This window comes from Chaetura pelagica, unplaced genomic scaffold, assembly GCF_000747805.2.
Source record: "Chaetura pelagica isolate M959 unplaced genomic scaffold, ChaPel_1.0 scaffold255, whole genome shotgun sequence".
Lineage (NCBI taxonomy): Eukaryota > Metazoa > Chordata > Aves > Apodiformes > Apodidae > Chaetura > Chaetura pelagica.
The window spans coordinates 47,684-74,242 of record NW_009953311.1 but is presented as its reverse complement, the minus strand read 5'-3'; the positions used below and the strand labels follow the sequence as shown (position 1 = coordinate 74,242).

Here is a 26,559-nt window from a genome sequence, read left to right as displayed (position 1 = left end):
TGACAGGAATCCTGTCTGAGGAGTTTTAATATTTTAGGAATTGCATGTTCTCATAGCTGAGTCCTGAGTTTCAGAATTTGTAATAGTTACTTTGCTTTCATTTGTGGTTTTACTTCAAAAAGATTTTATTTTTACAGTTCTACTGAATAGAAAATCTCTGTGCTTTTACTACCTTCCATGTTGAACGCACAAATATTTCAGAGTAGAGGCAAGGAGATAGCTGTGACAAGTTTTCTGAAAGCATTGTTGGTGTCTCTTCCACCCTTGGAAATAGTTCCCTGGGTATGCCTTAACGTGGAAGGCTCTGACAGGGTAGCGTTTGTATGTGTGTGTTCTGAGGGATGTCACAGTAACTGTTGATAAGTGGAGTGCCCTGTTATACTGTAGGGCTTCTCCTCAAGATCTGGTAACAAAAGTTACTGACTGAAGTGTTGCATTTCAGACAGTAATCCAGATAGTTCACTTGACAGAAGAAAGCTAATCCATTCCTTGTCGGCAATGCTGCCTTCAGCTTCTGAAAGATATAACAAGTACCCTCATGCTTGAGCTCCCCAGGGTTCCCTGAGCTTGAAAGTAACACAGGAGGGTTTGACTGGGCACTCAGAGAGAGGAGGACTAAAGACTATTTCTGTTGCTTCTTTCTAGAGGTAAAGGATATTTAAAGCGATTTGCAGCAAATCTAGCTTCTGAATTTCTCATGTGGTGGAATAAATTGTCATAAATAGGAAGCAGTTTTTAATTTTTGGAAGCTGAAATAAAGGGAGTCCTAAATAACTGAAGAGAGTGGAAATGAACCTGAGAGACTTTAGGAATATACTTGACAGCATGTCAAGTCAAATTATTAATAAAGTCTTTATTACCTAGAATTTCTGTAGGTCTTTTAATATGTCCTGTATCTTACTGGGATATGAATGTTTAAATTACATTTAATAACTAATAGGTTTATATTTTTCATGTTAATAAACTATATATCCTGTAACGGTTTTTTATATGAAATCTGTTTCTCAGGTTTGTTCGTATTTTTTTCTTTTTAATTGTGTTATTTATACATTTGTTAATTTTACTCTATGCTTTCCAGTAATGCTGAGATAAATATGAGTAAGCTATATTAATAAAATTGCTCTTTTAAGGGCTAGCTGCTATTGCTGAAATAGACAATGAAGAAAATGACTGTTTCATTGGAGGCTTCTCAAGAAAGCAAATGCATAAGTAAACCTTAAAAATTATGCTATTGCAAATACAACAGGTGCTTGGGATAATCGTTCTTTTTTGTTTTTCTGTTAGTGTGGCAACAGCAGCGTCATGATGCAGCAAAGTATTAGTGCATCTTAAATTAAGTGTGCTATTGCTAAAGGATGCATTGAAGCATGTACTGAATGCTAAACAAGACCTATACAAACAATGCAGCAGGTCTTGAAAATGTCACTTTGGCATACTCTTCTGTAGATGTCAGCATAATTTTTACAATAACATAAAGTTACTGTATCCCCATCCAGATAAAAGCAGTATTTTTAGCATTTACAACATTTTTGTGATGATGATTTTTGAAAATCTACATTCAGTTCCTAGTAGCTGGTGTAAGAGAGTCTTCTACCATTGAATTAACAAGAGTAGATCTTGTATAAAGCTTTACAGAAGTGGCCAACCCTGCCCTGTACCTCAGAAAGAGTGCAAACAAAGAGTTTGCTATTCGTATCTCTCTTCTATGTTTATTTCCTTTTTTTTTTTTTTTTTTTCCCCGGTGTGTATACCACAGTCCTTATTTCTGGTATAGTATTTTGAGCAGTTTCAGAAGAGTAATTGCACCAAAAAATACATTTATTTGTCCCTTAACCCACTTTAGAAATGGGATGGAATATTGACTCCCCCATTTTTGCCCATAAACTTGTCCATGAATGAGCAGTAGGTTGCAGCAAAAATTTCTTAACTCTGTTGCAGAAGCTGAACTCTTTAATAAAAAAATTATGTGAAAAGAGCAAGTCCGGGGTACACTGAACTGTAGAATGTGTAGTTGTTTTTTTTAGGTACAAGTCATTTACTTAGGCTCCAGGGAGATGTAGCAGCCTTTCAGTATCTGAGGGGGACCTGCAGGAAAGCTGTGGAGGGGCTTTTTACCAGGGTGTTTAGAGATAGGACAGCAGGGAATGCTTTTAAGCTGGAAGAGGGTAGATTTAGATTAGATATTAGGATGAAATTCTTCACTGTCCCAGGGATTCCCCCCTCCCTGGGAGGGTTCAAGACCAGGCTGGACAGGACTTTGAGCAACCTGGTCTAATGGGCAGTGTCCCTGCCCATTCAGAGGGATTGGAACTATGTGACCTTTAAGGGTCCCTTCCAACCCAAACCATTCTATGATCATGCTTTCATACAAGACAACTATGGAAAATATACTACATTTGAGGTGAGGATTTTGAATAGCGCTGAATACAAAACCACCTCATTTCTTTGGATTTCCTTGGTGTAGGAAAGACAGCTTAATTCCTGTGGCTAACACAATTTTGTTGACAAACAGTGCTGTTGACAGACAGTACTTTGATCATATCCAAGATACTCAGGACTGGTATCTTAAGTGAATTATCTATCCGAAACTGTAAAAAATGCACACATGCATATAGTCAGCAGGTGTGTAGAATAGATATACTATTAAGATTTCCTTTTCCGTATGATTTTATTATTTGTGCTTTTGGTTGTTGTTTTTTTTGCTTGTTTGTTTGTTTCTTATAAAAAGAATGTGCATCTCAGTTTTTGAGAGTTTTTGTGTAAGGCAATGGCTCTCAATCAAATAAGGATTCTCTCTGAAGCAGCCAGCCTGTTTATGTAGCTGTTCATGAGAAGAGAGATAAAACACCTTTCTTGTGATGGAGCTGGGTTTTCACACTTCTGGAAAAAGTCCTTTCTCACACTGTGATGACTGTGCCATTCTGCATCCCAGAACAGTAGTTACAGGTACCTGGTAGAGGTCATCAGCCTGCTTGATTTGCTTATCTTGAATCCTCTGTTTGCAGACAGTCAACTCATGTCACTGACTCCAAAATGTTCGAGTGTCTGTGTAGATTGAGGACCCATTTTGTTAGGGGACTAATTTTCAGGTTTTTGGGAGGAATAAGCTCACCTGGGAACATCAAAGAGGCTCATTAATTTACTAAATATGTAAATTCAGTTTCTGGCTTTGATTTGTTCTTAAAGTCTTTATTGTGTCACAGTGATGGTAAGAGTGTTTGATGGTTTTTACTGCGGGGTGCTTAACCTATGTCACTATGGTGATGAATTCTTAGAGCCTGTTTTTGGTACTCATAGGAGGTCAGCAAGATCTTCGCACTGCAGGAGTCCATTACAAGTGCTGCTGACAGCAACAGATCCAGGTATAAATGGAAGTGTAGTAAAGAACATAAAAGCATTGGCTTTGCTTTATATTACTTTGAACATGTTTAGGGCAAATATGCATTGAACTCTAGCAAGCCAACAGCTTTGCCTTTTTTTTTTTTTTTTAATTGGAAAGGATTCAAAGTCAAATAATTGTGATTCATTATGGGGTGTTTGTTTATCTATTGCTCATAGAAATTAAACAAGTTTATTAATGATCTGCAAAGTTTTATCTGGCTCAGATTAGCATGATATATACCAAACGTGATTGTAAGGATTAGCTGTATAAAAAACTTGATTTGCAGGGCTGCTGCTCAGATTCACATGTATTTTTTTTTAATTTGTAGCTCCATGTCTGTAGTTTACAAAGGTAAATACTCACTAATTTCTGTTGCTTCTATGAGTGTCTTGAATTTATCTCCAAGTGGGCAACAGTTCATTCCTGTAAACTGCCACCACATTTATGTTGACAGTTGTCTTTACAGTCTTGACAGAAGGAGCAATGATTGAATGGCTGCAAGAGCTCATTTGCTTTCAGCCTATCAAGTGATTCTTTCAGAGAGTTTTAAAGGTTGGTGTAGTTCCTGCTGTGCTATCCTCTGTCCTTCTGCCAACAAAAAATATAATAGCTGAGCAGAGAAAAAGGTGGGATTTTTTTTTTTTTTTTTTTACTTGGGCAATTTGGTTAGATTTTAACACTCTGGCTTGACAGTCATGCTCATTTAAGACCCAGTTTTTACAGTGAAGTATACCATTGGATATAGATTATATATGGTATAACTTTTATACAGAACTGAGTTATATGTAAGACTGCATGTGGTTGTATTTTTCCTCTCCCCTTTGTATAATAAAGTTTATTAGTTATAATTAGTTCCAATAACAAAATGTATTGGTTTCCTTTAAGGAGAATATTCTTTTTGCATTTAAAACTAATGATGAATTACAAATGTAGGACTTGTAACAAACAAAGATCCTAGCTCCTTTTGTTTTGATTGAGCCGTATGTTAATCACAGAGTCACAGAATGTCTCTGGCTGGAAGAGACCTCTAAGATCATCCAGTCCAGCTTTAGACCTAACACCACGAACTCACCACTGAGCCATGTCCCCAAGCACCAGGTCCACATGCCATTTAAATGCCTCCAGAGATGGTGACTCCACCACTGCCCTGGGCAAACTATTCCAATACTTGACAATCCTTTCAATGAATAAATGGTTCCTAATACCTAACCTAAACCTCTCTTGGCGCAACTTAATGTTTTTGTTTATTTAGAAATGGGATTTTTCAGGTTTTTATCATGTGAAGCTTTCTAAATAAATGCACTCTCACATTAGTCTAATTTTTTTGAGTGAAATATTGGTGACGACAAATTCAGATAATAAAAGCCTGAGACACAGCTGGGTGGTACATTCTACAGTAATTTACTGATTACTGTGCTTTGCTGCTTTGTCACAATAGGGTTTTTATTTTACTATCTCACTACTACAAAGGAAATTGGCACCCTTATGAGATGTAAATACAAAGACACCTCCCCACATCTCCTTCACTTGTGAACGCACAAAAAGTTAGCGGAAATCCTTCTTCCCATTTTTGTTTGTGATTTGAAGCCAGTGTTTAGTGCTGTCTCATGAGGACTTATTTTTTTCAGGGTTGTGGAATGGCTCAGGACACTACGGTGCCCAAACTGAACTTTGAGTATTGGTTGGATAAAGCTATTAAATGGGGTCAAGCCACCACACTGGAATCCCAGAAGGATGTGTGCCTGCACTTGCCCCAGCTCCAGGAGTTTCTACATCAGATTTGTGAAACTTTAAAACATACGGTAAGTGATTTTAAAAGGAAGAGTGACCTGTTTTGAAGACACCATCAGAAACAATCTGCATCATGTTTTACAAAACCAGAAGCTAACAGTAGCAAAGAGGTTTGTGTTATTGACCTTATGTATTGCTGGATCAGAGAGGCAAATTGGGGGAACAGTCACAGGTAATGCAAACAGGAGTGTGCTTCCTGTTTCCCTGATTTATTGTGAAAGGAGCTTTTTCATCTTGATTGGTTGTTGTTATGTGAGATTTCCCAGCCAATGGCCTAGCCTCTTAAAAAAGTCTTTAAAATAAACAAGAATTTGATTCTGGTTGTCAGGTCATAAATTGGATTATTTAAGGGCCTTAACATGCAAAACTGTAACTGATCCTTTAAATCCTAGAGAGTCTGTTGACATGTTAACCCCAGTGTTGTGGCACACATAGTGAATTCTAGCAGCATGGTCAGCTTCTTGGCATATGTTGATTGCTGTTCTGTTTAGTAATTTCATTATTGTCTGCACTCACTAGAGTGCTTTTTTAAGAAGTCAGTTTTTTATATGTTTAGCTGTGTAAATGTTTTTCTGAGTGTGGCATTTTCAGTATATGTATTCAGAATAAGTAGCTTTAGAAATATTGCATGATGAGTCTGAATTCTTATGGAAGTACTTATTTTTAAATATTCTTATTGAATGAAAATTGCAGAGTTGTAATTTTCTTCTGAACTGAATTTGACTGTTAGATAAAAGATTTCTAGGTAGTAGTGTTTCTTCCCATACTTATATATGTGTCTTTTTTTAAGAGAGGGGAAAAAAACCCAACACTATTACTTGCTACTTCAGGTAATCTGAGGCTTGGCCTGAAATGGACCTTGTGAATATGGCCCCAGAAAGTCTAGGGCTAGCCCCAAATGTGAGGCAAATGTAAGGAATTTATTGCAGCAGCAGGAGATGGTTATTGTTGCTGCTACTTGTGTGTTATCTCAGCACAGCACAATTTTTAAAAGCCTTCATTTGTTACTGACTAGTCATGATGTAATTTAATCTAAAGAAAGCAAGTGAAAGTGACAGAAAGATACTTAGTTTTATGCCGTAGTAGGTATTAATTTCCTCAGAAACTTAATGAGACAGTATAGTAAAGCAATATAGTTTGATTGCACTTTTATTATTATGAAATCTTGGTTAGGAATACATTTTTCTGATTACTAGATGTGAGGCAAATTAACACATTTTCTACCATAATTATTACATGAGGACATTACTTACATTAACTTTTTTGAATTATGGCATTATAGCAAATTTCAGGAAGTTCTGTTTTTATTACATACCTGCAGGTGTTTTGCTTCCAGAGCATTTCAGAGCAAAACCATTGGGATTATAATTCACAACAGCCTGTAACATTAATAGTTATCCTAAACTACTTTTGACGTGCAGTATATTAATTTTTTGTTTGTTTGTTTGTTTTTATGTTTTAACAGGATTCAATTGTAGCAATTCAACAATTCCCTTTAATTGGCCAGCTTCTAGGACGGCTTTGCTGGAATCCTTTTGTTGTAGGATATGGTAAGAACATGTAATGGTATTTCTGCAGCAGCCCAATAAACTTTATTCTATAGGAATTAGGAAAATACAACTTGTTATGTACTTTGATTTTTTTTCCATAAAAACACAACATTCTTTTATACTTAAGGAAAATTTTAAGATGAAAAGGTTAGCCAAGTCATATAAAGTATGTGGCATTGAGAAATCTATTTTTGGAGCTAATTTAATGGATTAGTTACAAAATCTTGACTTAGGAGCAGTAAGTTTTAAACCTACTGAGTGCTCATATGCATTATGATTTCTGTTTCTCTTATTTTTGTGTTGTATTAATTACATTTTTGTTAGGTTCTCAAAATGTACAAAATCTAGTGTTTCTGATTACTTTCAACATGTTTCTTCCAGTCATACATCAGAATATTCTATTCTATGTGGTTATATAGAGGAATGAATTTTTCTGATACTTGGTTTGTTTTTTGCTTGGTGTAAAGCTGTGCTAAGTTGTTTTTGTTGAGTTTATTCTGAATGTGTGTTTTCCCCACCTTAACAAACAAGTGAAAATAAACGTAGAATCAAAAGCAAAACTGTGAAGTGGTGACATAGCAAAAAAATGTAGAAAATTCCAAAAGCCTCTAGCTGGTAGTGTGTGTATCGGTTGGTGAGAATAAAGAGCAACAAAACCGAGGACAGGAGAACTTTTGGGATGGAGGATACAGTAATTGTGTTACCTCACCAGCAGTTCCAGGATGTTTTTCAGGAACTGAGATGTTGATATGTTGATCATGATCAACATGACTTGGGATCTACTTTTAAGCAGAAAACTAATTCTGAGTTTCTCTGTGAGCCCCTTAAAATACCCTTTTGCCAGTCTTCTACTACTACTACAACAAAAAAGGTTTCTTTTTGTCTCTTGCTTGATGCTTCTTGTTGGGGAAATAAAGGAGTGAACAATTTTTGTGTTGGCCTGGAGGGCCTTAATAAGGCAAGCACAGCATGTGACTCTGATTAGTTATGCTCAAGTGATCATATATTTCTTTTGGTTTGGCTTTATCTTCTTCACAGAGCAACAAAGGCATGCTTTTGTGGCTCCTTTTGAGAAAGGACTTTTCATACTTTATAGCCTTATTTTTACAGTGGTTCCTTTTTTAGTCATAGTTACAGTTTTTGAGAATATTGGTACCTGTTGATATTTACAATTACACACATGCTTTGCTTCAGAGTTTTTGTTTGGAATATACAGATCTTTAGACCATCACTTTTTCTGAGCTGAGAATATTTTGTGGTATAGAAAGTAACTTCGTCTATATTTTTCATCAAAGTTGGAAGCCATCTGTTTCTGGTTTTGACTCCTTTTTACAATAATCCCACCAATACGTTCTTGGTTTCCTTTACTTCTTTCCTCTTCTTTGTTATCCCTCAGCGTTTTCTAAACAAGGAAAGTACTTTTTCTTCATGTTGATCATTACCTCCAAAGACTGCAAAAGTATGGAGTTTTACTAAAGAGGTGTTTTTTTTTTCTCCCAAGTTGCAAGCAAGCCAATTCAAAGAACTTCATTTGCACAAAATGGAATTCTTGACTTTCATGCTTACAGATGAGTCAAGGAGGTTTTCCGACATCAGTAGACATGAAAATGTCTACTTATACATTCCCACCAATTCCTCTTTTTAGAGCAATCAGAGAGCTCTTTGGACTGCTGGCATTTTAGATTCAGCAGATTTTAATTTTTTTTGGCACTGCTTCTTAAGATACTGGTTAAGATAGCGCTGGCTGTAGCAGATGCTGACTCTCAAGTTGATTTGATGTAATTTCTTGTTTGCATAAACTCTTCATTCAGGCATGTGTCTGAGATCAGGCCACCTGCACAGTAGAAGGAACTAATTTTGTTAAATTTAGTTTTTCATACTAATAAATGGAGGGGGGAAAAACATTATACTTTTGCATCATGGCCAGACCACAATACCTGTCATGTTAGATGAATGTCAGCTGGTGCTGGAAGTTGACATGGCTGATCACTCAGTGCAGGAAGCATGGTCTCCAAGGGAAAATAATCTCCTCATAAACACTCCAGAGCAGGAGGTGACCAACTTAGCCTTATTTAGAACACTTATGTGAAGGAAGCACAACTTAAGAAAATCTCATGGCTGTACTTGTGGTCCTAAACCACAAGGGATACATGAGGAATTCAGTCTTGGTAAAGAAATTCCAATGATTTTTCTGTGGGCTTGGAGGATTATCTTCTCAGTAGGACCCTCCTGGTTTGAGTTTTGAGCCCAATGACTTCAATCCCAAACTAATACTATAAATGCTGGGAAATATCTTGGTAGCTCTGTATGTCAGTGTATGTGTGTAAGCATGCATGCTTATGTATGTATTCATTTCCACAGAAAGTTCTGTTCTAGCTAATAGCATTTTCAGATATATTTCAATAAAAGTTTGCAAGAAGCTCTAAAAAGAAATTTCTTGCTGTAAGATTAGGTAAGATTAGGGTTTTCTTATTAGTTCCTTGTATTTGGCCCCATTTGTGACAGGGTATTTATAAATTAACTGTATCATGGGATGATTGAGACCACACTGTGTTATGAGGAAAACATTGCCTTTTAAAAAAAAATAAATATATTTTTTTTATGTGTGCCTGACAGGGAAGAGGGGCAATCTGATTAATCATAAAAGTTAGGGCTTTGGTTTGTTTGGTTTTTATTTGTTGTTATGAGGTTTTTAATTATTTTTTTTTTCAAAACAGCTTCCAAGCTATCTTAAATTTCATACAGAAAATTTTAATTCTGTTACTTGGAGTTACAACATTAATCTACTTAAGAAGTACAGTAGATAGTTTATGACCTTTTTTGAGATGTCATTTCCACCTTTGAGTTACTAATTGTGTCCTCTGGATGTATTAATTTGGTATTTATTTGGTCAGCAAACATTCTTTCATGCCATAATAAGATCAAATGCCTTTGTATCCTGATGATGGTTTTCAGTGCATATCATCATGGCATGTTTCCCATGGGGATCACAGTTGCTAGAAAATGGGAGGAAAAAACCCACCAGCAAGTTTTCTATGCCAGTTTGGTCTTTTCATATGATTATCTTTTCTAGCTGCCATAATTATTTTAAGATCTGTCCCTCTTTATTCTTAATCTTCCCATCTTTCATCCCCTGTTCCAAAGCATTTTTAAAAGGAATATGAACCTGAGAGTGTTCCTCAGAGTGTCTTTGGGTACTTCAGCAAGAGGACTGTATGGCCCCGATTCCTGCTTTTTACACATCTATTGGGAGGATACTTTGGTTTTGGCTGTAGCCAAAACATAATTTTGACTGGCAAAATTGTGAAGCCTATTTTAGCCTCCCTTATTTTTAGGAAACTGTTGATGTAGCTAATACACAAATAAAAGTTGGTTTCATTTAGATTGAACATTGAATGTATCTAGCAAAATCTCTGAAAACTCAGTATGCTGGCAAAATGCACCTGTATGTCATTTATCTAAGCTTTGTTTTCATTGTTTCAGCTTTCATCATACTGATCTATATTTATGACAGGCAAAAATATATGCAGGTTACTTTATATTAAGTATCAAGTCATCATGTGTAGTCTTTCCTTTATATTTTGGTCAAAAGAAAACTATAACAAATAAAATTACAAAATTATATATAGTAGATATACATTATAAGCAGGGTGAGTCAAAAGGCGGAACTTAAACTATGTATATTTTTTAGGGATAGGTGATTTGGATGTGATTTTTCTTTTTTTTTCCCCTGTGTCTTTCTGTATAATTTAATTATTTCAAAAATGTAATTCATATAAATGAAAATTATCTCAAAAGCCAGACTTTATGAAGAGACAGTATCTTAGTACAAGTAATTAATAAAGTTTAAAATATTAGTTTTCCAAGAAGAAAATGGCTATCATTTAGTAATTTAAACAAATAAACCGGTATTTGTGGGTTTTTTCCTCCCATATACTTTCATATCAGAGTTTAGGTGAAATGTTCTTTTTTAGAAGATAGAGTTGACTCTTAGTGCTGATGTCTGAATGCTAGTTGGATATTGTTACAATCAAAGTATAAGGTTTGAGTTTCTGCTGAGGAGTATGCAAGATGTCTCCTTTAACTCCACTCTTAAACAGCCTTGGAAATTATTAGCCTTGTAAAAATCCATATTAAAAAAAAAATATCCCCAAACACACAATGGCAGAATACCCCAAACTGCAGTCAGTTAAATGTGTATGTTTGAGAAACCATTTGTGTGCAGAGATGTTAGTCAGTGGGAGGCCAGTAATGGCCTACAGGCTTGTTGGACATTTATTGAGGAATACTGGTTTAAATCAATATTCACTTCTCTGATCACCTAGTGAAAATTGAGGCATTACTTAATGGAGCTTTTATTTTTAATTCAGGCTTTGCCAACAAAGCACTTCTAAATAATACTGTTTATTACTTCCTGGATAACAAATGCACAGAAAAACAAAAGATATCACTTGTTGAGCTTGATAATCAAATAGTCTTCTAATATAATTTCTGAAACTCGTGGTGTTACTAATTTGCATTATTTTAAACAAGAATAGTATCACTTACTAAGTGAATATTACATCACAGCTACAATACTATGTCCAGTTTTCTTCATTTTTATTACAATATTGTGATTTTATTCTGGGATGAAATGTAGTGTAGAGACTCTTGATATCTGCCAAAGGACATTGAGGGGGGGAAAAAAAAAAGCGCAGCCTATTTTTTTTCAAAACAAAGTTGTGGAAATAGTAATGAGCTAAATGGTTCTTCAACTATTTACTCCAAATGATTAGCTCCTCTGTAATATCTGAGCATCTGAGCAGAGACAGTATTTCTCAGTATGGTAGATTTTTAGAGAAGGCAAGTAATTTCCAACACTGGATTAGAATTAAGTAAAACCTGGTATGATCCTGAACATAAAATCCCAGTAGTTTTTTTTTTCCATCAGCAGGTAGCTATTCTGCTGTCTGCAGAAATGGCATTTTGCTGGAGCATGGAGGATCTTAATATATTCTTACAGAAAACTCACTGTTTTATATTCTTTTTATTAATTATTTCATAGTTCACAAACTTAAATTTTTCAGAAGTGGCCATTCTTTAGTTGTGCAAGCTTTGCACACAATGTAAGAACTATTTGACTACTGTTGATTATTTTTTATTATAAATGATATTAATTATATACTTATTTGAAAGTTTCTTCAAGTGTTACTTACATTAACGAATGTTTCTTAAGACCATTTAAATGTTGTATAGATTTTGAACTCTTTGATACCTTTTAAATTGCAATTGAGGGAAATGATTACACAAAAGCTCGTATGAATAATATTAAATGTGTGGTGTGAATCTGGTAGAATAGAAACATTATGACTTGAGACTGATGTTTAGGGCTTTAGTTTGGTGGATGGATAGGGATTGTGGTGTGTAATTCTGTGTTTTTATTTTTCTTTTTTTTTCCCCTCTAAATGTATCCTTATTTGCTTTTGCTTCCCCCCCCCCGGCAGATGAAAGCCAGAAGACTCTCATGTGGTGCTTATGTTGTCTATACAGCAGTGAACCACAGAACCCTGTGGAATTGAAAGCCAACAGCTGGATACGGGTAAGTGACTGAATCTTTCCCAGGACTGCTTTGAATTAAATTGATTATTTAAAGGTGCTACATCTATAGTATAAAGGCACTGTCATTTAGGAAACTACTCCAAACACAACTTGCATACATACTGTGATGAAGTATGTATCACTCTAATTATAACACAGGCAGTACTAGTCTGTAATTTTAAAAAAGATGTGGCATCTTAATGTGGATAATTTTCATAGCTTTAAATCTAGTAAGTTCACCAAGCTCACTATGAATAGTGAGCAATGACCACAAACCAGAAGGGAAGCGTTATTAAAAAAGAAGAACCTTTCGGTTAGGATAATATCAATCATGGTTTGTTTTGACAACAGTTTATAATTGCTCTTTAATTTTATTCTTTATTCAAGAATTTAATTGTATCCAAACTTTATGCAAACACAGTCAGAGAGGGGAGGGATAGTGTTTGTGTGTGGATTTATATTTAGTGACTTAAGGAATAATGAGCCCTTAACTTTAATCTCAAATATAGGGTTTTGTATGGCACATCTGTTCATACTTCATGTTTCCACACTGAACTAGCAAAGCACATTAGCATGTTAATAACTTGCAGCACATTGATGCTTAATGCTCTGTATTGCTGCATAGCAATTTGAGGGTGCAGTGTTGTTGATTTTGCATCCTTGTACTCTCCATGGGTCCATATCAAAAGATGGCTAAAATTATTAATTTAATATTTAATGTATTTTTTAAATATCTTGTCCACAACACTAGTGAGAATATAGCAACCTGATAATTATTTCTTACTCTTTTACTTAGATCCCTTACTCTTTACTTACATCTCAGTTTATCTGAGTATGCAGGTAATAATAGGATGTATAAATTATTGTAATATAGGTATTGATACTGCAGATGTTTATATTGGGAAATAAGTATATTTAACTGTGTATGCAGGAATTCTCAGCAGTAAGTTTTCACAAACATTCAGATAGATGCCTTCGGGTGCCTGTGTGTACCTATTTGGTGGGTTGTACCATGCACCATGAAGTTTTCGATCTAAAATTTTCTAACTAAAATCAACCTTATTTTCTTCATGTCTTTGTCCTTTTCCAAGAGACTTTTCCTGAGATCAATGTACTTGAAATTCATGATGTAGCAATGCTTGAATACTGAAGTAAAGTGATGCAAAAATTTTTTTTTGCCTTTTCTATTGTAGTCTTGCTGGTTGGATATATTCTTCATAATGACATAGGACATGTGCAATAGCATGCATTCAGTTATCAAATAGAGCAAAATTTGTCATTTTATTTGTTATTAGCAGCAGCAGCTGTGTTAGTGATGTTAAGTGGTGAGGGAGAATTTTAGCCAGTCTTTCACAGGTAGCTTCCATTTCTGGGAGGAAAAAAACAGTTGATTTAGTGTAAATCAGTTGCCTTATCTGATTGATGTAACTGAACTGATGGTGTTGCTGATATAAGTATCAAGTAAACAATAACAAACAGTTGGGGATAGATGAAGGTGGAACTGCTGCTTTTGGCAGCACTGGGACTAACATATAAGCATTAGATTTAAGCCTTACTGTAAACTGCAGGAATTTCTCCACAAATTGTGTGTTTGAATCAACCTTAATAGTCATTGTGACTTGGCAGATCAAGAGTTAACCTAAGAGTGATAAGGAAAAGGACATGGAGAAGTTCAAAGTACAAACATATCTTACTACCTTTTTTTATCTTTCAGCACTTCCTCAGTTGCTTAAAGTGGGTGTAGCATAATATGATCTGAAACTTAATATATTGGTATTTTGATTGGAGGGAAACAATCAGCTCTTGGAATGTAAAAAAAATAATTAAAAAGATAGTTAAGGGAGTGCTAAAATTCACACTGTAAGGATCCAGAAATTGAGATTAATAGGGTATTACTGAAATTTTTTGTATATTAATTAGAATTTTTTCTCAGTTTTTTATTATTCAGTGTGCATCATCACAAAACTTTTAGAGAGAGTGAATTTATCTCTTTTTCCTAGTCAGCATTGTAATTTTAATCACCAGCAGTTGTGACATAATAGGGACTATCATGCTTGGTTGTACAGAACAGCCTACGTAAAACAGGTTTGCTACTCTTGGAGGCTTTCTTTTGCTATGTGTGATAATGATTTATACTTGAAAAAAAACAAACATACAATTAAGTCTGTTGACCCACCTAGTGCGTACTTAACATTGTTTCCCCCAAAGAGCTTTGTTTTCTGAATTATATGTATCTCAAAAGATTATCACAGAAAGGGATCAAGATGTATATCCTATGAGAGCCCTAATTTGAAGTCTGCATCAGTTGTTTTCATACGAGAGAATGGCCAGCCCCTCTAGTGGTTTGATCTGACCTCAGAATTGTTTGTGATACAGTGGAAGCTGTTTATAGCAGTTGAGATTCACTCTCTGGTACTAAGGTGCCAAACAGATTATGATACACTATGGAAAAAATGGCCAAAATTCTAAAATACATAGTTGAAACAAATTCGTGGGGGTAGGAAGAAAGGTAATTCTGTGGCTATATGAGGTAAAGGGAATTGAAATCCAGAAATTAACTCTAAAGAAAGCTCTGAACTTTGATTGCTAATTAGAAAGTTTATTAGTATCCTGGAAAACTTGCTTGTACTTGGAAATCATAGTTTATTTAAGGTATTTAAGGTCACTCTAGGCAGTACAGATGGAAAGCCATCCATGACCACACAGGATAGGGCTGTCAAGTCGATGCACACTGACACAGAAGCCATGGAGAAGAGGTTTGCATGTAGGAGCTGCTGTTCAGCTTTGCCTGAAGTGACCTTTGGTCCTGCAGCTGAGAGTTAACTTTCTCTCCTCAGTTCAATGCTTCAGCATGCATTGAGGAGGAATACTCTAGTTTTTTAAAAGGTAAAGTAGTTCACTGTGTAAGCCAGCATTCATCCTATGAACTGTGATCTCTGGGTGTACATTTAGTTGACAGTAGGAAAAACAAAATGTAAAATAGGTAAACCAAACAAAAAACCCCACAAAAACCACCAGTCAACCAACCAAAAGGGAAGACTAGTGTGTAATGGAGATAAACAATTTTGTCTGCTTACTATTAACTGTTTAATTTTAACAACAACAAAAACAACCCATTTTAAGATTGCTTCTTCATTTGATGGTTTTAAATATGGCTTACATGAAAATTTTCCTCTGAAAATGTGAAGTTATGTCTGATGGGAAAATTACATTTTTCCATGAATGTTACTTTCTGAAGTAGATTTCAATTTTACTAGCTTAGCCATACCTCCTCTGCTCTCAGTTTATAAACTGTTTATTAGTTATTTATGCATTTGGATTTTGTTTCAAAAACTGTTACTTGAGAATGCAAACTTACTCTTTTCAGGTAAAGGATTTCCATTTTGTAAAATTTAGTGTTTTAAGTAAAACTGCAGCATTTGCTTGCTGGGGTTTCTCTTCTTTTTAGGGAAATAAAAGGTATACCAGAACTTTAGTGTCATCTTGTTACTTTTTTAATAGCTAACCTGGAAAGATGTTTGAAAACCATTAGCTTAATATGGTGCATGTTTAATAGAACCCCCCCTTCTACAGTGATGCTTGAATGTTCAAAAAGCGTTTTGTGGGATTTTTTTCATTGTTTTGTTGTGTGTATGGTTTGTTTGATTTGTTTCTGTTTTGTTTTAGTCTGAGTTATAAATCCACAAACATGTCAAGGCCCTTTATGTGGGAGCTTTCCCTTTAGTGTTCTACACTTGCCTCCTGTGGAAGACAAATTAAAATATCTAAACTGAAGTCTTGATTTTCAGGAGAATGAGAGGCATATACCTTTCCTCCTCTTGGCAGCCTTTTGATGTACCCTGAAGTTGTATTCTTGTAGAAAAAATTTAATGGAGTTCTGTCTGTTGTATTAAAGTGTTTTGCAGAGGATTGCTGCTCCTCAAATAGGCCAGATCAAGAAATTTACTGCCAATTAAACACAGGTTGTTTGAGACTTACAGTGATGTTTTCCAGATGACCTGTTTTTTTCATTATCATCTTGACTTTTTAATTAAACTACAATTTTAATTGAGTTGGTTCAGTTAATGAAGCACTGACCTTCCACCCCTACTTCTGAATCTGTGCCAGAATATTCAGCAAAATGGGTTTTTAAGATGTTTGTTTCATGATAAATTAACATTGAAAGGATGGTCTCTAAGTAATGGGTCAAAATGGAAATGTTTGTGATTTACTTCTTGGAACAGATGCACCTGCATTACAATGCTTAGTTACCCCTCACTATGAACTTGCACTTTTGTGTTGTTTTCCTTTCCTCCTTGGATATTCAGTGCTTCTTTGCTACTATTTTGAATCACTTCCCTTGTATTTTGAGCTGTCTGCTCAGGTGTTAACATATTTGTCATTCTTAATAGTTTGATTTTTTGATGTATACTTTGGTTAGGCAACAATATTCAGGAATAGAAGAAAAACAACACTTTCATAAAAACAGGAGTTCATAAAAATGAAATTTCTCAAAATTTTAGGTTTTAAATGGACTTAACTGTTTTGTCATCAGGGAAGAGTTGCTTCTGAAGAAGTCTCATACAAATTGATATATAAGTATTACCAGAAAAAAAGAAAATAGGTATTGATGGAACTACAGGAAAGTTGTGGAGAATAGCTGGGGAAAAAAAAATGAAAAGAAGACATGTTAAGAAAAATTCATAGAATGTGCATGCTTCCAGGTACTTTGGCTTCTATTTGGAATAAGTTACCAAAGCAGTTTCAATATTTCTGTTGTAATGAGGCATCACATAAAGGAACTGAGAGGGACCAGGTTATCTTTGTAAAGTAACCCAGATTGCTTTTATATGCAATGGAAGTTGAAAAATGGAGGTAGACTCTGCAATTCTTATTGTATTTTCTTCCCATGTCTGCTTTATGGAAAGAAGCTAATTTTGCAGGATATATGACTCACATCTGAGTATCTGAGGATGAGATTGAAACTGGACACAGCTGTTTGTGGTACATAGTAATGACAACTTTGTAGCTTATTATGATAGCTGTTTACTAACAGTGGTTTGTATTCTCACATACTAGTAGATGGCATGCTTCACAGAATATATAAGTATATGTATGTTTGGTTTATATTAGTATGAACACAGCTTTCCGTTTCACATCACATTTCATTCTAATGGATACACTTCTTAGGGAGGATGAACATTGTATTTTAAGAATAGTCTCTAGATTAGAAGACATCTCCACTGCTGCCCAGGTTGTGTGGCATTATTTTGAGTTTTAGCTGTCTAATGATGTTTGCAGTAGTGAGAGTTCTGAGTTAAGATTCCTGAAATTTTTTACAACAATTTAGGATATTCACTAATAGGAAAATTAATTTAATAATCTTCCTATTTCCTGTATGCACAGTGTATGCAGTTGAATGGGTTTTTGTCTTTTCTTGCACATAGTTACTCCGAAGATGTGGAAGAACTCTTCCTGTGTTTTCACTTGTTGTTGTGATAATGACTAATTATTCATATTTATATTTTATAAGTGTATAGGGGCTTTGTATGTGAGGATCTGTTGTATTAAACACTGTACACAAACCATTTGAAAAACATTTATTGTTCTAAAGTGGTTACAATGAAAGATTCATTAGTTGGAAGAAAGAATCAAAAAGAAATAACCACACCTTTCCTCCAGCATCCTTCTTTCTCACAGTTAAAAAAAATTACAAGTAGTATTCTGAATATTGTATTTTTGTATTGGCCTTCCTCTGTTTTTCCCTAGGCAAACATTATTACATGGTTTCATGGTGATTAATTTATGTATGGTCATGCACTATATTTTTTAGGAGAAGTCATATATGCATTTCAGCCTTTGTTTAGTATGTCTGTCATCATATCTCTTGGTTTGCTGCTTCCATGTTTTAATTTATTCTACCTCCTTTTTCACTGCTGTGTGGTTTCAAAAGTGTATTTACTGTAGGCATGAGGCTCCCCCCACAATATCAGGTACAACAAAGCATCCATTCTTTGATTTCTGGTGTCTTGTTTAAGACTAAGCCTTTTGCAGCGTGCGCTAGCGCAGCAACTCTAGCAAGTGTGGTAAACTGCAAAAAATGATACCAGGAAATAGCAGTAGATGGCACTCACTGTATGAAGTGGTCGCCAGTGCATACCTCACCCAAACATGCCTACACACAGGAACAGGCATTCTCACATACTTTTTTCAAAGAGTGGGGTAATTTAGATGTTAGGGATTAAACCAATGGCAGTAACATTGCAGCCTTTTTGTGGTTCTACCTGGATGTTTTTTTGAAAAGCAGTGTTCTGTGGTAGTTTGCCTTTTCCAAATTTGTCATGAGCATGACAAGTAAAGATGAGTGCTTCTTCTAAGGAAGGACCATGTTGAACTTCTGCAACGAAATCAATGGGTATAAAATAATACTGTTACCGAGTAAGTGTGAACAGCCTTTCAATGGAATAGGTAATGAGAAATAAAAACTGGAAATTAGTGGTTGTGCCTTATACTTTCACTTAAGCTGTTCTATGTTAAAAAAAAAATTCCATTCTTAGTTAAAACTAAGAGCAATTACTAAATAAATATGCATAATTTATTGGACATGTACAAAACCAATCCAAACCAAAAACACTGAAGAATTACTGGATTAACTATCTTAAGATACAATATCTGATAAAGACATACAAGGAGAGACATTTCTGATTGGTGCCAGATATTAAGCTTGCTGTAATATCAGGGCTTAATAGTTGTTTTTAGAAAAATAGAATTTATGTTCTCAAGTTCAGCCCTCTCCATAGGGAAAACTTTATTTTCTTGGCTGTCATTGGGGTTGGGTACAGCAGTCAGTTTCTCTTATCAGAATGCAGCAACATGTGTTTAAAACTCTAAAAGTTCTATGAGGCTGGAAGAAAATAATAATAATACCAAAAATGCCTTTGCCTTGATGCAACGTAACATGGGGAAGAATATAGCAAGACAGATTGTACTGAAGAAGAGTATTGTGTATAAGGATGGACTGTGTAAAAAGTAATCAGAATACAGTTTATGCACTTAATCAAGCTATCTGAACCACCTTTATGAATGTGTCATTATGCAGAGCTTTAATAAGCATTCTGTGCAGTTCATTAGAAGAGTATGAGAAACAGAATGGCTTAATTTAAGAAAGGAGTCCTCAGTTCTTGTATCCATCTTGGCAAAAAAAAAGCAGAGATGGAATTATTGCAGTCATGTCAGTTAAAAGAGGAACATGCTGCTGTTTGTATCATGGGCCTAACAAAAGCTAGAGTAAGAACTCCTGCTCTTTCACTTGCCTTAGTTCAGTTTGAGGGGTTTTTTTTGGTGGAAGGTGAGCTTCAGCTGAAACGATAATGAAATAACTGTGGCCATTCAGGAAACTGAGAATAACTCAGTAATTAAACACTTTTCACCTCTAAATATGACATTTGCAAAGATAAATTCAGACCTGGGACAAAATTGTAGATTACTGGAAAAACCAGGAAGCATTTGGGAAAACCTCAGTGAGGCAAAACTTAGCTATAGATCAACTATTTTAATTTGTGTAAGATCTGAGAGTATTAAAGACAGAAGCTAGATGAAAAGACTTGTTAGGGGCACCTTGTCAGGATGAATATTGAGGCTATTACATGACAGAGGAAGATGAGGGTAGATAAATGATCACTGGCACACCTGGTGTGAGGGAGCTCCCAGGGCAGGCAGCTCCATGGCAGAAGGTGAGCCAGGATCTGCAGGGAGCTGGAAGGCAGGTGTGGCTGTTGCTTTGCACAGTCACACAGGAAGAGCAAAGCCAGTAACAACCGCTAGGGTCAGCCATGTGTCCATTGATGGCCAGACCAGGTTCACAGTGATGAAGGTGGCCCGAGGTCAAGCCTGGGGTCCTGGCCATGGTCAGCCTCCAGAGCAGCAAAGTGCATGACCAGCCACAGGCATGGCTGCAACACAGCTCAGGCGAGGCCCAAAAGCCTGGTTTGCCCCTGACTCAACACCCAAGTGAACTGTCAAGGACTCAGCTTCATACAGCTCATGCTCACACAGCACTGTATGAGAGCTGGCCTTCAGCACTGACAGCCAAACCCCTAGAAAGGAGAGATAAGGAAGATACAACTGCTCTGTTCATACAGGTTTCCCGAATGCTTCTGCATTTGACTGTTGTCAGAGATAAGATGCTCCCTGGATAGAAAGCTTTTTTATGGTATTTCTGTTCCTGTGTAGTTAAACTTGTCTCATTTCAAACATACCAAATTTCAAACATACCACATAATACTACATAGTGGTAGCATTAGGGAATGTAATTTAAAAGTAAAGAGTGTAATTCAGGAATACTAGTTCAGAGAGTTACAACAATATAGTTATGGCTTTTGCTGTCAGTTTGAGAGAGCAAAGGGAAAGCATTGCACTGCTCTGGTGATTTTAAAACTTGTCATGGTGGTACCTGTAAGACACTGGAAGAAAAGGAGGCTGAGGGTAGACTTCATTGCCCTCTACAACTACCTGAAATATAGCCTTTCCTCATAAGAGAGATGCTTTGGTCCTCCAGTCATCTTCATCACCCTCTTCTGGACTCCCTCCAGAACTGAGGAGCCCAGGACTGGATGCAGTGTTCCAGATGTGGCCTCACCAGGGCAGAGTAGAGGGGCAGAATGACCTCTCTCAACCTGCTGGCCACACTCTTATGCACCTTATGCGCCCCAGGATTCTGTTGGCCTTCTTGGCAGCAAGAGCACATTTCTGGCTCGTGGATCACATGCAGTCTACCAGGACTTCTAGATCCTTCTCCTCAGAACTGCCTTCCCTGACCTATATTGGGGCATGAGGTTCTTCCTCCCCAGGTGCAGGACCCTACACTTGTCCTTGTTGAACCTCATTAGGTTCCTCTCTGCCCAGCTCTCCAGTCTGCCCAGGTCACACTGGATGGCAGCACAGCCCTCTGGAGTGCTGGCCACTTCTCCCAGTTTTGTATCATCAGTGAACTTGCTGAGGATACACTCTGTCTCCTTGTCCAGGTCATTGATGAATGCGTTGAACAAGACGGGACCGCATCTTGTTCCCTCAGGGACAGCACTGTTTACAGGCCTCCAACTCGACCCTGATCTGTTGATCACTACCCTCTGAGTTCTGTCATACATTAAGTTCCCTCAGTTTCCTAAGGAGGATGCTATGGAAGACAGTGTCAAAAGCTTTGCTGAAGTCAAGGTAGATGACATCTGGTGCTCTCCCCTCATCCAGCCAACCAGTTATGTCATCATAGAAGTCTAGCATAGTGGTCAAGTATGACTTCCCTTTGGTGAATCCATGCTGACTTCTCCATGCTGAGATTCTTGGCTTTCACATATTTTGTGATGACGTCCAGAACTATTTGTTCCAACACCTTTCCACACTGCTCTTTTTTTTCCCCAGGATCAGTGGCTGTTTTGCATACCTTGGTCTCTTTGGGTCCAGGTGTAGTTCCTGTCTGTGAATTTGGCTCAGATTCACTTGGCTCTTTTACTCTCCAAAACTCACATTCACTATTTCTTCACATTTAGATTTTTTTAAAAAAGAAGCATTTCTGTTATTCTCCCCATTTGTTTTATTTCAGTTGCTGAAATAAACATGGCATAGTGTGTATCTGATGAAAATACCCATAAATATTGTGAGATCTGTTAGAATACACTGTAGAAGTGCAAAATTATTCAAGGGATCCAGGCATACTCCACCAGAAGTTGAACTTCTTTCCAGTATGTATGGGATGTTTACCTGAATTTCTGTTCATACCTTCACCAGTGACTGGTTATCTTGGGGGCTCCTTGAAGCAAAACCATCCCTGGCAGGATGTCTTTCTCTAAGATAACTCCAGTATCTTCTACTAGACTGAAATTACAAACAGTATGAATTTGCACACAGGGAAGTACTCAAAAGGGAGATGATTTTCTCTTTACAACCTGAAGAGCTGTTGTCTGTTAAACACTTACTAACTTTGTTACAACTTCTTTTTAGTAGGAATTTCATTTATTGGCATGTGATCCTCTGAGGTCACACATCTGCTACAAGATAGGGCAGGTTATGATATGACTTTCTTGCAAAACATTCCCTTTTTCTTGAATTCCCTTTTAATGGAATATACGTCTGCATGCCTACACGTCTAAAATAGCTGCAACTGCACTGTGTTCTATATTCTTTGGAAGAAATTACATTAATGGAGAGCATGAACATGCTAAAGGAATTTGCCTTGTTTTTAATATAATAGAATTATAGAATGATTTGAGTTGGAAGGGACCTTAATGATCATCGTGATCCAACCCCCTGCGTGGGCATGGACACCTCCCACTGGACCAGGTGGCTCCAAGCCCCATCCAACCTGGCCTTGAACATTTCCAGGGATGGGGCAGCCACAGTTTCTCTGGGCAACCTGTTCCAGTGTTTTACCACTGTCACAGTAAATAATTTCTTCCTAATGTCTAACCTGTATCTCCCCTCTTCCTGTTCAAAGCCATTGCCTGTTGTCCCATCACTCCCTGTCCTTGTCCAAAGCCGCTCCCCAGCTTTCATGTAGCCCCTTCAGGCACTGGAATGTGCTCTAAAGTCTCCCTGGAGCCTTCACTTCTCCAGGCTGAACACCCCAACTCGCTCAGCGTGTCTCCAGAGCAGAGCTGCTCCAGCCCTTGTATCATCTTATTGGCCTCCTCTGGACTTGCTCCAACATCTTTGTATCCTTCTTGTGTTGGGAACCTCAGAACTGGACACATTACTCCAGGGGGGGTCTCTTGAGAGCTTAGTAAAGGGAGAGAATCCACTCTCTGGCCCTGTTGTCCACACTGCTTTTGATGCAGCCCAGGACACAGTTGGTTTCCAGGCTGCTAGTTCATGTTGGCAGCTCATGTTGAGCTTTTTGTCCACGATCACTGGGGTCCTTCTCCTCCAGACTGTTTTCAATCCATTCTCTAGAGAGAGACATAAGCACACCTTTTGTTCACTGCTTACATCAATGGCAATTAGTCAAGCAGGAAAAACTAGACCAGCAGCACCTCTGGTGAGCCTGTTGATTTGTATGTACAAGCAGCATTCAGAAGAAGAGAGTGGGAAATATTGCAAGATCCTATTTCATGCTTGGCTACAGATCACCGAGTGGCTTCCATGAACTTAGAGGTAAAAAAACCTCTCCAGTATCTGTGAGTGGATTATGGAAGAAGAAAGGGTGAAAAAGCAGCTAAAGAGGAGGCACCTGGAGTTGAACAAGGGACCTTGTGATTTGATGTCAAAAGCTCTACCACTGAGCTATACCCACTGGTGCTGCACTTTTTCTGAAGAGTATTGACATACATTCATATAGAGAGACAAGTTTCCATATCCACTGGTTAGATTCCCTGACACCCCACTGCACACCTCAGCGTCCCTGCCAAAGGCTGCATAGAGAGTTAAAACAGATGAGTGCACAAGCCCTGCAGTTTCTTGTAGTCAGAGCATCAGAACCTCCTATTCTGAAGCTCAGAAATCAACCCTCATTGTACAGAACATTCTCACAGACCCCAGGAGAGATCTCCATCTTCTTTCTGAGATTAATTTTGGCAAAAGGAAGGTTGGAGTGAAGAAAAGAGGGGGCACCTGGAGTTGAACCAGGGACCTCTTGATCTGCAGTCAAATGCTCTACCACTGAGCTATACCCCCTGGCACTGCTTAGCTTTCTGAAGAATATTTAAAAATACTTGTGTAGAGAACAAGTTTCTATATCCACTTGTTAGATGCTTGTCCTTGACAGCCCCCTGCACACTTCAGTGTCCCTGCCAAAGGGTGTACAGAGAATTGCTACGGAAGTGCGCACAGAGAGCGAGTAGTTCCCCTCACACCCCTCCAGATTCCTGATGGTCAGGGCCTCAGAACCCTCGATGCTGAAACTCAGAAACCTTCACTGAATGGCAGAAGCTCACAGACCCAAGGAGCTGTCTCTGTCTTCTTTCTGAGTTGAATTTTGGTAAAAGGAAGGTTGAGGGAGAAGAACAGAATGAGGCACCTGGAGTTGAACCAGGGACCTCTTGATATTGTGGCTCACAACCTTGGTTTAATACAAATTAATCTTTGTGATTTAAGGAGGCAGTGTTCCATTTCTTTATTCTCTCTCTGACATTACCAACTTTCATACTGATTAATTGATCCATGAAGATGTAGGTTGTACATTGAAATTTGAATAGTCTGTTCTTAGGTTAAGGGCATTGATTTGATTTGTGGCCAATATGTTTGACATCTTTTAATAAAGCTCACTACATACTATTTTTATTTGTGTGCATACTTTGTCAGATACTAATCTAGGGCCAAATGTACATTTCCAAGGTTGAAAAAATGACTGGACCTTAATAAGAGATTTATGGGATTAATTATTTGCAAGAACATGCTATGTTAAGGTTAATCCAAATATAACTTTAAAAGCTTTTAAAAATTATTTTTTAATATATTTTTTTAAAAAAAATTAAGTATTCTCCAGTATTTATAAAAGCAAATCTACAAGATCACATTTTTCTGGAAGATGGGAATTCAAGGTAAAACAAAGCAGATATTTAGTGCACAAATTATAGTGAACCTCAAGATCCATCTGGTTTATTAAGTTACGAAGAGCCTAAATAAATTTTCATTTGTCATTCCACAGGAGCATATGATTCCCAAGACCACGTGATGCAGAAAAATATTAAAGTAATGTTGGATTTACAATAAATGATGTCTCTGTGACATAAGAATATTATAGTAATGACAGATATGGGTAATGTGTCTATTAAAAGGCTTATGAGTTGCTAAAGGTCGTACCAAGAAATGTGTTTTTCCCTTCTTATCTAGACAGTTTTGAAAGAGGGAGATTAAGAGCTGAACTGAGATATTTCAGTTAAAATTATGAACATACTTCACCTGCTATTTATTACTAAGCAAGTTAGAGGACAAAGAATGTGTGTCACAGAGCAGAAGTTTTAGCATGGTTTTATTATAAATACAACATTTGAATTTTTCTCTTTTTTTTCCTTCTAAGGGGAAACCACTTATTTGAGTAATATTCAGACTAAGATAATAAGTGTTTATGTTAAACTATTTCTTATCTTTCTAATAATATCACTATAATATTATACCATAAATAACATACAAAATAATTAGAAGGGAATGCCAGTTTTAAGGGGCAAGGTAAGGGGGAGGGGTAGGACATGTACCAGGAGACCTGGTTTTGCCTAGAAGTTGTGGGAATAGTGAGGTCAGTGTTTTTTATCAGGAACTTTGAACACTGCGAAGACCACAGTGTGTTCCTTCAGATGAAAAACATATGATGGTGATTAAAGTATGTATCTTATACTTCTCCTATTAATTTTTTCTTTATGTTTCTCTTGTCCTTCAGAAGTCATTGTGCCACTTTTCCTCAGCCATTGTATGTGGAATTTACCATTGGCTCTAATAAAAGGTGTATATCAGAGAGAGTCTAAAGACATTTCCTCAGGAAGTGGCCCGCAGTGGGTGGAGATGAGTAGGCTTTTGTCCAGTCCTTGATTTTTTTCATTCAGCCTTGGTCTTGGTAGCTCCTTCTTCTTTCCTCAGTGGTGACAGACTGGCGAGTTTAGCACTTCGTACTTACAGCCAGTAGACAATCTGCTTTTCACAGCAGCGTCAGTGCAGCCAACTCCTGGCAAAATTGTTGAAAAGGTACAGACTGCCTCATAAATTTGGTGGGGAAGAGGGTAGTAACAGCTATGTGGTAAGTTTCCAGCAACAGTGTTGTACTGCATCATCTGATGATAGAGCACCAAACAACATCAGGAGAATGCATGGCATGTAAATTTTGAGCTTGTTTACAATTTATTGGAGAAATACACATTTAAGACAAGATTTTCTGCTAGGAGAACTGCTAATTGATGTTTAGGGCTTATTGTATAATGTTCAGAGTTAGTGTTCCTATGAAGTATTAAACATCCTTAAAGAGAAAGGGAGAAGGGATGTATTTGCACCACTGGGTCACTGGACACGCTGTCACTCGTGGCGTGCATGACCGTGACAAAACGCCTGCCTTCTGAAACTGAAAGCCAAGTGTCAGAGGGGTCTTTCGGCAAACAAATTTTATGCTAACATCTAGATACATGTCTGTCGCGAGCCGATGGCGGGGGTCTCCCGGCTGCCAGGAGCTTCCGTGACTTCCCCCCAGGGTGCAGGGGCTGCTGGAGGAGCCCGAGGGTCACACGTGGCGCTGCCTCTCCCAGAGGAGCGGCCGCTGCGGGGCCGGATCTTGGAGGGGGGGGCAGAACGCAGCCCCACCGCGCC

General features: G+C 37.2%; 1 protein-coding gene and 1 non-coding gene across 2 annotated transcripts in view; one reads left to right on the top strand and one right to left on the bottom strand.

The window, feature by feature from the left end:
* The first annotated feature begins 5,019 nt into the window (after nt 1-5,019).
* The window catches only part of FANCC (Fanconi anemia, complementation group C), a 61,846-nt gene continuing 40,306 nt past the window's right edge, over nt 5,020-26,559 (top strand). Inside the window, exons 1-3 of the mRNA XM_009998067.1 lie at nt 5,020-5,184; nt 6,639-6,723; nt 12,207-12,301. Coding sequence (XP_009996369.1) covers nt 5,020-5,184; nt 6,639-6,723; nt 12,207-12,301 — 345 coding nt within the window. The remainder of the gene's footprint in view (nt 5,185-6,638; nt 6,724-12,206; nt 12,302-26,559) is intronic.
* On the bottom strand, nt 23,872-23,943 carry TRNAC-GCA. Its single transcript has one exon. It is a non-coding gene; the product is annotated as a tRNA-Cys (tRNA).